This window comes from Chlorocebus sabaeus, chromosome 22, assembly GCF_047675955.1.
Source record: "Chlorocebus sabaeus isolate Y175 chromosome 22, mChlSab1.0.hap1, whole genome shotgun sequence".
Classification (NCBI taxonomy): Eukaryota; Metazoa; Chordata; class Mammalia; order Primates; family Cercopithecidae; genus Chlorocebus; species Chlorocebus sabaeus.
Window position 1 is genome coordinate 63,216,729 of NC_132925.1, and position 12,535 is coordinate 63,229,263.

General features: G+C 32.1%; 1 protein-coding gene across 4 annotated transcripts in view; it reads right to left on the reverse strand.

Annotated features, from left to right (window-relative positions):
• Positions 1–12,535, reverse strand: part of CNTN6 (contactin 6) — a 305,105-nt gene that overhangs the window by 35,836 nt on the left and 256,734 nt on the right. For all 4 annotated transcript variants that reach the window (XM_073009923.1, XM_007985017.3, XM_007985018.3 and 1 more), the window contains one exon: positions 8,531–8,658. In XM_073009923.1, coding sequence (XP_072866024.1) covers positions 8,531–8,658 — 128 coding nt within the window. The remainder of the gene's footprint in view (positions 1–8,530; positions 8,659–12,535) is intronic.

The following is a 12,535-nucleotide window of genomic DNA, read 5'->3' on the forward strand; positions in this document are numbered from 1 at the left end:
GCTTCTGTATGTACCTTGAAACTGAAACCATTTTGGGGCAATTGAATATGGGGTTTGAATAAAAGAAAAAATTAAAAATAATCTCAAGGATTTGGTCTAAAGAACTGTTGGTGTAGACTGTCATTAATATAGAGGAGAAAGAATACAGTAGAAACAAGTTTGGGGAGTAAGAATCAGGAGTTCAAGGTTAGGATATAGTACATTTGTAAGTGAAGATGATAAAATTGGCTGTTGAATCTGGAGATTAAAGAGAAATATTTGAGCTGGAATTAGCTTGATTTGAGTTTGGGAATTAACTTATAGATAATATTTAAAAACAGAAAACTGGATGAGATACTAAGGGTAGGTACAGCTATAAAATGAAGACCAAGACAGAAAAAAAAGAAAAAAAAAAGACCAAGAGAGAAAAAACACATACGTATACACGTATACGTACATGTATATAGAATATTCAGAATGTATATAGAATATACATGTATGTTTATATACATACATATAGATGAATATAACTATCAGCTAGGCTACCAGTTTAGAAAATATAATGTTTTAATAATAGGGCTTTTAGGAAAATGAATGGAATAAAACATTAAATCATTCAGGAAGATATTTTAGGACCAAGAAGTATGAGTTTCTAGAGTGACAAAGCCTGCCAAATGCCCAGTGTAATGGTTGATAACAGATTTAAAACATGACACATTATCTTGAAATTGTCAAACACTGGAGAAAACAGAATTCTAGAGAACAAGAGGGAAAAGATGTCACAAACAACAGATTAGAAATCAAAAATGTTTAGTCTTTCAGAGCAGAGTAACGGCTCAAAATTTCTGAAAAATAATGGTTTCCAGTCTAGAATTCTATTTCAAACTAAACCACCAATAAAATGTAAACATAGAATAAAGGCATTTTCAATCATGAAATATTTTTTAAAAATTGTATTTCTCTTGGATTATTTCTCAAAAATCCACTGGAAGATTTAATCAACCAAAATGAGGGAGTATGTTAAGAAACAGAAAGGCATGGAGTTAGGCAATGGAGTGTCAACACACGGGGCAGGCTGATATTGAAGGGAGAATATTGAGATAGATTTGGGAAATGAATTATTGGCAAGTCCATAGAAAACTAAGCAAACGAACAAAAGAAGGGAAAGCACACACAGGAAAATCAAAGCTAATACTCTGAAATAAACCTTGGATAGAGAAAAGCAGGCAAACAAGGCAATTGGCGTGATGGGGTCTTTATTTCTCCAGGCCTACCAAGCCAGAAATAAAGGAGATTTTAGTCTTTATTTAATATGCTTTTCCTTTTCGTATATACAATCCATACGTCTAAAATATTTTACATCCTCTTAGACAAGTGCATGATTATCTGCTCACACATGTGTATCTACAGATTAAAATCTACATGCAGCACTTATCATATTTCACCACAGAGTAAAATTTAATTTCAATGCATAAATTAATCATGGTCAATATATTCCAATTTACCTTCAGGTACCATTACTCATTTATTTACTACTTCAACATTTAAATGGTTAGGAATAAATATTGAAAGAATACTGAGAACCCCAGAATAAAAGAAACAAATGAAGAACCAGCCTAGAGAAAGCATTGTCTAAAAGTTGAGATGTCTAAATGAGAAAACATGCAACGTTACCCTATTTCCCTAGCAAATAATAACGTAAAATGTAAACACAGATCTTTTATATTAACAAATAGTCAAAGCAGGGCCTGACATCTATTTAAACAGAACAGGCACTGTAGATTCTGTGTAATAAATTAGATATGACAACTACTCTGTTTCAAAGCTATTAGTACATAATAGGCAGTGACTACATATTTACGGCATCATATTTATATTTCTTATAAATTGTTAGTGTTCTTTCAGACTATTATCCAACAGTAACTTCATGCTGGGCTCAGCGAATTATACAATAGAAGACTTCTGTAGCTTTTTTTTTGTTTTGGGGGACTTTTTTGAGACAGGATCTTGCTGTGTTGCCCAGGCTGGAGTGCAGTGGCATGATCATAGTTCACTACAACCTTGAACTTCTGAGCTCAAGTGATCCTTCCATCTCAGCTTTCCAAGTAACCAGGACCACAGACATATGCCACCACACGTTACTAATTATTTTTTATTTTTAGTAGAGATAAGGTCTTGCTATGGTCTTGAACTCCTAGTCTCAAGCAATCTTCCCACCTGGTGTAATCCAACACCTTTTAAAGTGCTGGGATTACAGGCATAAACCACCACACCTAACCTGTAGTTTTGTAGAAGATGAAAGTAGAAATGTTTATTTTGCCTGGCAATAAGCCCTAATACAAATGATATTTTCTTCTGAATGTTTCATGTTGGGATGAGGGGAGTCAAAATGAGAAAATAAAACCCAGAAAAAGAGGATAAGGTTAAGTTTGGTTCATGTGATTATTTTTCCCCTTTTCCACACCCTTCAACCCCATTCCACTTTTGGACTTGAAAGCATTTGGTAACTACTTGTGTGAGCATTCAGGATCCAGAGACTGAAAACATAGCTTGCTTCTGGGGACATTGTTTTCATCTTAATGACACATTTTACTCCTAAAAAAAAATGGCCCTAGAGCATAAGTGACCACTGAGTTAATTTAGAGATAAATGCCTAAGAAGGAGAATAGCCTAATTGCTTCTTTTAGGGTCAGAATAGAGTCAAGGTAAATTTACAAAATTTCCAATTCCTAATTAATTCTTAATTAAAAACTCAAGAAACAAGTAAGCACAAGGGTTTGCAGGTTTGGGAGGGAAACTGCAGATAAAAAAGACTTAATAGTTTGAAATATATATATACATACACATATATGCATATATGTATATACATATGTATGTATGTATATAGTTACCTGCAGAATAAATGTATTGGTTAAAGTGTTTTTTTATTTTAATAAAAATAGGAGATGGATAGCTAGTGATTTATACTGCATGAATGAGACCAAACACAAAGGAATACACAATATAAGACAGCATTTGAATGAAATCTGTGGTGAGAAAATTATTACAGTAGCTGCTTCTAGGAGTGTAGTAGGAACAAGGATTAAGTGACATAAAAAAAGTTCTAAATGTTGGGTGGCAATAATGTTCTATATCTTGTGTGTTTTGGGTTACAAATGCCATTTTCAAAATTTAGTGGATATACATTAAAATTTATATATTTTATTATATGTAAATGCACATAAATATTGTACTCTAATGAATTTTTACATATAAAAATGTACATACAAATATTGCACTCTAATGAATGAAGTCTGCAGTATTTAGGAGGAGGTACTAATATCTGCATGTTACTATATTTTTATTCCTGCTGGACTTTGTTTCAACACTGTCATGTAAAATTGTCTCATGCCGTTTTTAATACGTACATTTGTTGGAAGATGGAAAAGAAGGAAAGCAAAAGTTCTGCTACTTACTAACACAGGGACCTTGGGCAAGTGGTTTTAGCAACCTATTTCTCAATCTCCCTTGTATAAAATGGAGATAATAATATCTGTTTCAAAGCATTGCTCTGAAAGTTAAATGAGATGATATACACAAAGAACCTATCATGGTGCCTAGGACAGAGAATGTATTTAACAAATAGTAATGAATAATAATAATAAAGAATACAAGATGAATAATGATAAAAACTAAGTCGTCAAGATCCACATTAGTTAGTAATCACAGGTTAACATAATTCCAGAGGCTGTGCATTAACCACTTTAGGAAGTGGTCTATACTCTTCCGTGTCTGGTCTCCTTCAACTGGCATAAACCGATAGCTATACACCCCCTATTTTTATCAAAATTAAACAAAACCAAACTTTGATCAATAGTAGGTTTAAACTATGCAGTAAAAATATCTTGAAAAAAGTGGTAAAACCTATACCATATTAACATCTATCCTTTACATTATATTTTGTAAAATATACATTAAGAAGAAACACAGCTGTATGACATATGTGGTAACTTAATCTGATTGACATATGCTACATTTTAAAAAAGACTGTGAACTAAATTGTCGTGAAGACCAAGATAACATTGATCTTCGGGGGTTTGCTTAAATCGATGCATGTTTTTGCTTGTTTTTACATTTTTACTTGAAGAGATTGTAGTATTCAAGTTTTAATAATTCGCGCAGCATCACTTTCAATATTGGAACGGGAAAATTTTTCATCTGACCAGTATAATAACTCATTATATATTTTCTCACCTTGAAGTAATTTTTACCATCAATAATTTTTAAATCAAAATCTTCACTGTTGAAATGCTTTCAGTCATTCTGTGTAGGAAAGCGGTGCGTGGAATTGAATATTTTTCGGGAGATTTTAGTGCTACTGGAGACTTCTCTGGTGTTTTCAAGTACTACGATATGACAGATGTATTCCAATACATCTTGTCGTTTCTCTGAAATTGTACTTTTGGTTTTCTCAATCAAGCTGGGCTTGTCGATAAAGCTGAGCTTGATATCTCAAATCCTTCAAACTGCCTTTTAGAGCCACAAAGCCTCCAATTATCTACGTATCTTGGGCATTTCTCATAGTAAACTTAGACCTGTATCGTTCTGCTGGAGAAAATGGATAGGCCACTCTGTAATGGTGGTATAATAAAGACGTCTATCACAAAGAATAAACAACTAAATGAGCAGCAATAAACTTAATTTGCACATTAGATATGCTTTTCCAAGTTCCGACATTTCAGTTGAAAATAACACTGAAGCAATGAGGCCTATAATTGAACATCCAAAACTTCTCCAGTGGGGAAACAGAAACAAATGTTGCCTGCAAACAAGATCATTTTTATAGCCTGCTGTTACTCTGTTTTTTAATAATTTTCCAAATGCCAGATCAAATAATTTTTCCTTTTATGTGATTTTCATATACCTCTTAGTGTATGTACACATTGTAATTTTCATCTCAGTCCTCCAAAATGAAAACACTTAAACTCTCTTTCCTCTTGATTCCTTGTTTGTGCCTATGAAACATGTCCTCAAATTATACTGGGCATCTTCTGAGGCACTGGAAAGGCTGCTGCTAATTGCACTCACAATGTTTGAATGGAAAATTGCTTTGTCCTGCTGCATTAGTGAAATAGAAATTTCCAACATACAGTGCAGATAACTTCAGAATCCTCTTAACACAGATAAGCCATATCAGCTAAAAACTAACCTGGAAAATATCTCACTCTTGTAACTATTATCTTTTCCATGTTATCTAACAACAACATTTCTTGCATGACTGAGGCTGATAAGTAAATTCAAAGGGAGATGATTGTTTTATCAGCTTTACGGAAATTTCTCATTTGCTCCTTAACACTCTATTACTCTTAAGGTCACTATACACTGATTTTGGCTTGAGAAACAAAATTATATTTGATTCTGTAACAACAATCAGATGAATATTACTGATGAGAAAATACACACACACACATACACAACCATTAAGCCATCTTAACAAACAACCAGATGACTATACACCCAATAGTCAAGAAAATGGTTCAATTGATGTACGCTATTATAATTTTTTCCTATGCTAGGCTTCAAATTTGTAGGTTGGAAAATAATAATTCCTTGGCAGTGATGTCTTCAACATTTTTACATGAAAGGGAATTGGACATAACAGTCTAGTTAAGGGGACATGGCAATAATAGACTTAGAACTGTGCTTGTATGATAGTCACACAATTTAATAAAGATTACATATTACAGATAAACAATAAAGCAACATTTTTAAGGCTGTTTTTCTTCATACTGTACACACATTTTGTGTTTATTTTATTTATATGTATTTGTGTAGTTAAGTATGTACATGTTTATATTGCATAGGATAGGTCTTGTTAATGACAAAAAAGCAAAAGACCCCAAAATCCATTTAAAATGGATTCTGGATATGTCATGAAGGTTAAAATATAACAAAATTTCCTTCCCATTATTAGGTGTAAATGCATGAAAGTAACTTGATAATCATGTATAGTGACATCAGTTACATTAACATGTACTCTTTTTGCATATGTAAGTTAGTCTCCTGTACTGTGCTAGAAACACCAAAACAATGAATTCTCTTCATAAATTTTTGGATTTTGATGTAGGTTCAGGCTTGTACCCCCTTAGAAGAGTGAGGTGATCGATGTCTGTCAGAAATATAAGATTACAAACATTACAATTGGAAAGAGAATGCATGTAAAAAGTTTGGTAAAATGTTCTTTTTTTGCAAAGTGTACTAAGAAGCTCAGACCCTGAAAAATTGAAAACTGTCAGATTTTAGAGCAAGGAAGCCAGTATGAAAAGTATCCCTATGAACTAAGCTATATAAGATAATAGCATTTTATTAAATCAATAAATATTTACTGGGCACATACAGTTCCCGGCAAGGTTCTAGGACTTATGGTTCATCATTGATTAAAACAAAAATCCCTGCCCTCTTTATGCTTCTGTTCTAGAAGGGGAAAAAAAGACCATAAACATAATAACTAAGTCAGTTACACTTATCTCAGAAGATAAAAAGGGGTATGGAAGAAGAAAGAGTGGATCTGACTAAGGTAACAAGGAATGCTGAGTGGGATAATTTTGTTTCAACAACATCAGCAAAGGACACTAGAAATGAACAAACAAAAATGTAAGTCAGTTTTTTTTTTTTTTTAACTGTGCTATCTTGATTGATTATTTTTTTACTTGTAGAAAGAGCAGAGTACCTGGGGATTATGGTGTGATTTATGGAACTTATTTCTATTATCAGAACTAGAAAACTAACTTGCAGAAAACATGGCTATATTACACATCCGAAATAAGCAAATGTTACATCCAGAATGCAGTACAGTGGCTTTCGAGTTTCTCAGTTAATATTTTTGTTAGTCGTCAACTTTTATTTTTCTTTCATCAATTATCAGTGGACAGTGAGTATTATGATGTCAAAAGTTTAAGAAACACTGGAGGAAGAGTGCCTATTCATTCTGTTCAATCTATCCATTAACTTTTGTTTTTCTTATCCTCCAGAGTGAAGAAATCTCCATCATTGTACTTAAGCAGCAAAACCATTGGCCCTGCTCCCAGATCGCCAGTATTCTAAAGAAACTCTCTTTTAAAAACGACATTGCTACTGCTGGTATTTTCTATCCTTTCTATTTCATGTTTTAATGCCCTCTGGATTTTTCCATACCTAGAAGATTTAACTGCAATGACTTTTTATCCTTCACCACATTTTAATCTTCTGCTGTAATAAAATTAGTGCATAATACCTACACCTTCTTAATTTGAAATGATGTAATGAATCTCTTTTTTCCCCTTATTGAACTTGTTATTTTTTTCAAATATAAAGCATCCACATTTTTCAGTGTCTGAGTATTGCCAAAAATTTGCTGGAGAAATAGTCTGTTCTTAAATATAGCCATAGCATCTATCTTGAAACACTTAAGTCCATCTCTGTCTTAAAAATTGATGACAATACAATCTTAAGGAAGGGAAGTTTTTCAAAATGTGTCACACTGGTTGGATTTTGACGCATCAAGTTTTATCAGTCACATTTCCCCAGAGTACTTTAGACAATTGTCATCCTAATGTAATACACTTGAGACAAGTTGGCAGAAATATCCTCCAGGCTCAAAGGTGGGCGTTTATTTTCCTTGAGATATTTTAAATGATGGTTGAAGTGTAGCAGCTAACTACTTTTTGTTGAATATATTTATTTTTAATGGAAAAGATGAGAAAGCACCAAATGCTGATTTTAATCATTTGGGCTTAATTAGCCGCTTAAACTGCTTTATCAAGAGAGCCATTTTTATTATCCAGGAGGCAATGAAATGATAGAAGTGATACAGCTTCCAGTAAACATACTAGTTTTATGAGCTGAGATTCAACAAAATAAAGCAGCAAAGATACGGAACAGATACTTCTAATATTAATTATGTCCCTTGGTGACAAATGTAGGAACATTTGGATTGGTACTGATTTAGAAATCTTAAAAATAAACTGTAGAATTTATCTCTATAAACTGCATGAGTTTATCTGCTGTGATGAAAATATAATAATGATTCACATAGATTTCAGTTTTTTCTCTTTGAAAAGAACTGCTTATTAAAGGATGTGACTCTGCATTTCATTAGTTTTGTACCTGGAGTTATATAAACAAATTAGCCAGTTAGGTATTTGGTAGCCTTATATACATGTAAATATTTCATATAAAAATAAAGATTCTGAAAGACATTTGACCAAAAAAAATGTTATCCAGTGACTTTATCAAAACGTCCATGGCCCCTAACATTAAGGCTTATGTAAAAAGCCAATAATTTAGGTGTAGTTTTTAACTCTAATTATATTCGGACAGCATTTTCAATTGCCAAAGTATTCACATCTACCATGGTATCCCACTGGCAAAGTGTGCATGCTATTAATGAGTACGGTAATGGATCTCTTAAACAAACAGTGAAATCAACTATTTCACATATACAATATGGTATAGGTTTGACACCGTGATACAAGTCATGATACTCCTGCAGATTTATAATGTTCATCAAGCACAAATGAAGATAATGTGATACCTTTTACAATGAGGCTGCCAGCGTTCTTTGCAGTTCCAAACTGATTTGTGGCTATGCATGTATATGATCCAGCATCTGACCTGGTAACATTATATATCTTGAGGCTGCCATCCTCCAAGAGAAACATTCTAAAAAGAAAATACATAATTAATGGAAGTAAGGCTCTTCAACATTGGTAAATCATAAGTGCTTATTTTTATTTTAAAACTTTACTAAAATCATGGGTATATGTAATAATATGAATTGATTCCTTTCCTATTATTCTGTTCTTCATTGTGAGCTATCTCTATGTCTATATATTACAGTAAATGGCGTTTGCTTTTATTCTGACACAATATTGGTAATTATCATTCTATAATTTGAATTATCATTGTTCATTTCAAAGCATATTAAAAATAAAATCTGTGCTTGATAGTATAATGTCAAGTTGCTTAATGAATAAGAAATGCAACTATATACTGTGTATTTTCCAAAGTCAACTCACGGGTGAAAATTGAACTTGGCCTAGGAGAAATGCAAGCTGATTTTCACAATTAGTCTGTGTCTTTTTAAACGTGGTCTGTCTTACCATTTTTTGTGGCCACACAACAGGATGTTGAACCATGACAGTATTTGCCACTGCTGATGAGTTGAAGAAACTACCCATATGGTTCCATGGCCAGAAACTATCCATATGCTTATTATGTGGCCTATCCCATCAAAAAGAAGGAAGTAGTAGAAAGACTAAGGCTTCATGGATTAATTATGAATTAATATTAATATTCCTAAAAGATAGAGTACGCAAAGGAGGTTTATCTGCCAAAGAAGTTCCCATCTTTCATAATATAATCCATATTAAATTTTCTCTGAAACTCTAGCATAAAGCACAATGCCACTGAAATCAGAAAAAATAAAATAAAATAAAACGAGGTTTGTTCCCTGAAAAATTCACCATCAAATGTAACAAGAAGAGACCTAAAAAATGTAAAAACAAAAGGATTTGTCCAATTTTAGGCTACCATATTTTATATCTTACAAATGTAGTTACCAACCTTTTAAAAACGTTAGTAGGTAGGATTGTATCAAAATAAGTGACAACATACTAATTTTTAACAACAGTTTTAAAGGCAAGAAAGGCTAGACAATTTGCATGCATGCCGTATCCATTAACAATAACAAAATAGTATTTGCTGCATTGCAAACATATCATTGTTTCTAATATATGTATAACACGAAATGTAGCTAATATAATTAATTACTCAATTTGAAACACAGAGAATACAAGCCAACTACAATTTGTATGAAGCCAGCTTCTGACATTGGATTTATTATTAATAAAAGATTCCAAATTCTGTTATCAGTGAGTTGAAGGAGCCATATCTGAATTTAGAATGTTCCATGGCATGTAATCAGATTTTCTTAAGTCATTATCTTAGAGTATTCCCCAATAGCAGATATTTAATGTCTTATTTAATTTCTGAGATGTCTAGTGTACTAGATCCCAATTTACATAAACAATTGAATTATGCCATTATTGACAGAGTAACAAAACTATTCTATTATGCAGCAAACCTGGGCCAAATATAATTCTTTATCTGATTTCAATTAGAAGAGGTAAATTAGAAGAGGTAAATGAGAAGCTTTTGGGTGCATCTACCCCTAACATTTAGAAATAACTAGGAATTTTGAGCAACACAGAAACCTGGACTATTGGCCAATAAAAAAACACATGACAGAAATGATATGTCTGCTGATATCTAAAGGCCACCAAACAGATTTTCCAGCCACTAAGTCCATGCCAATGTTTATATTTCATATGATTTTTCACACAACTTCCAGAAAGGGATAATTCTTGTGTGCAGTGGTACCCTGAGTATACTACCCCTTTCAGGCTCAGTAGGTCTTCAATGTTTGCTAAATTGAGTTGAAATTGCCATCATTGAGGCTGATTATTTCTTATGAAATTTTAATCAATACCTCAATATTTCTCAAGTGCATACTACTGTTTAAGGTAGTGAGAGAGTAAACTAAGAAAAGTTAAAATCTGCCCTAGACTAACTAGCTAAGTAGCAGAGAATGCAATTATATCTAATTATCCTAGTACTCATGCTTTTTCCAGAGCCTTTACTTTGCCTTACGTTTAGTAAAACAATTCTGCATGTTAATTATATGGTCTAAGAAGTTTCAGCAGAGTCATCACTACATGCCCTAAAGATACTCCATGTGTTTACTCCTCAAAATGTGGTCTTATCCCAGACCTAATGAATCAAACTGCATTTTCACAAGACACCCTATGCACTGTAGTACATACAGTGACTCGTATGTACAATAAAGTTTGAGAAGTACTGATCTATTTACTATTAAACTTTAATCTGAAAATTTTTTCTTTACTTCAAAGTAAGACTACATCTTGCTTATGATCTTACAAAAATAATTTATAAAAGAATAATAATATACATTTGAAATGTTTTATAAAATTAACCAAACTAGTAAACAAATTGATTATGACTTATTAAAATAAACTTTAAAAATTCTCTCTGTTGATCTAGGATATAAAAATTCAAAGATGTAATCATAACTAAAGATTTTATGGCATAACAAGCAGTACAGATACTTGAATGTATCACTTAGATTTCTCCCTTAATTATTAAGAGATATTAAAATATAGTAAAAAATAAATTAATATAAACAGAATCAAACAACCTGATCATTGTCTCAATTTTATTAAGAAAAAAATAAATAAAAACTATAAAATTAAGAATTTCCAGTTTTTTAACATATCTAAACATGTCTTAACAGAAATGATTTTAAAAAAACAAAAAGAAGGAACACTCAGTAAAGATCAAACTGTACTGAGCAATTGGCATTTTCAGATAAGGCGAAATGCATGTGTAAGAATTAACTGGAACATTTTAATTGATGGTTTTGGTAACATTCATAGAGAAAGACTGATTTTTTCCGTTCTTCTGTTAGAATATGCAAAAAAGATACTTTATCTTGAGGATTGGTAATAACATCTCAATGAAAGATATTAAAATATTCTACCTTCATTTGCTTCTCTGGCATTTAAAAAAAACACACACACAGCCAGAAATAAAGATAAGCTTGGCTATCTGTAAAAAACAGGAAAACCTGATAACAAAAATAGAGATTTGCATGAATAATTTGTAAAAAGCATATAGTTATAGGGAAAAAAGCAGATCGTAATACCATGATTAGATATATGTATAGTATTATATGAACATTTAAGGTTGAAGTTATACTACTAATCTACAATGAATAATAAAAATATGTATGGAAATTTGTGAGCACCATGAAATGATGGAAAGGCTTCCGAAAATTCAAAAGCAGTTTAAATGTATGATTGAAAGTGGAGCAATGTTAAGATATTTTTTCCTTCTTAATCAGCAAATACTTACTAAATGTCTACTGTGTTTGAAACAGTATGTTAGGTGTTACAATGGGGATGTGAAAATAAAAAGTGTTAGATGTAAAAGGTACTCTTTTCCACGTTAAAACTAATTGTTATGCATTTATGGAGGTTATGACTTATTATAGGGAGCTGACTCTGCACAGGCCCTCTAGTAAGTGTGTAATAAATGTTAACTCATCGAATGCTTAAGACAAACTTCTGGGCTAGTTATTGTTTGCACCCATATTTTATAAATCAGGAAACAGGCATAAAGAGAAGCAATAAGTGACTCAAGGTACCCACTAGATGGCAGAGGGCTCAGATTCTAACCATACCTTTCTTTAGACCAGAAAACACTTATTTTAGCAAGTTCTCTTTCAGTTCATTTCCAAAACATAGTTTACTGATAGCAGAGTTACTAAAAGCAGCATAAATGTAATCTATATGTGTATGTACATATGTGTGTGTGTGTATATATATATACACATATAATTTTATTTTTATAGAATGACCTTTAATATTGGAGATTTAAAATCTGACCTTCAGAGTCCAATAACTCTCTAAAATGTGAAGGAACATTTGTGTGTGTACATGTATATGCATTTTCTCAAGAT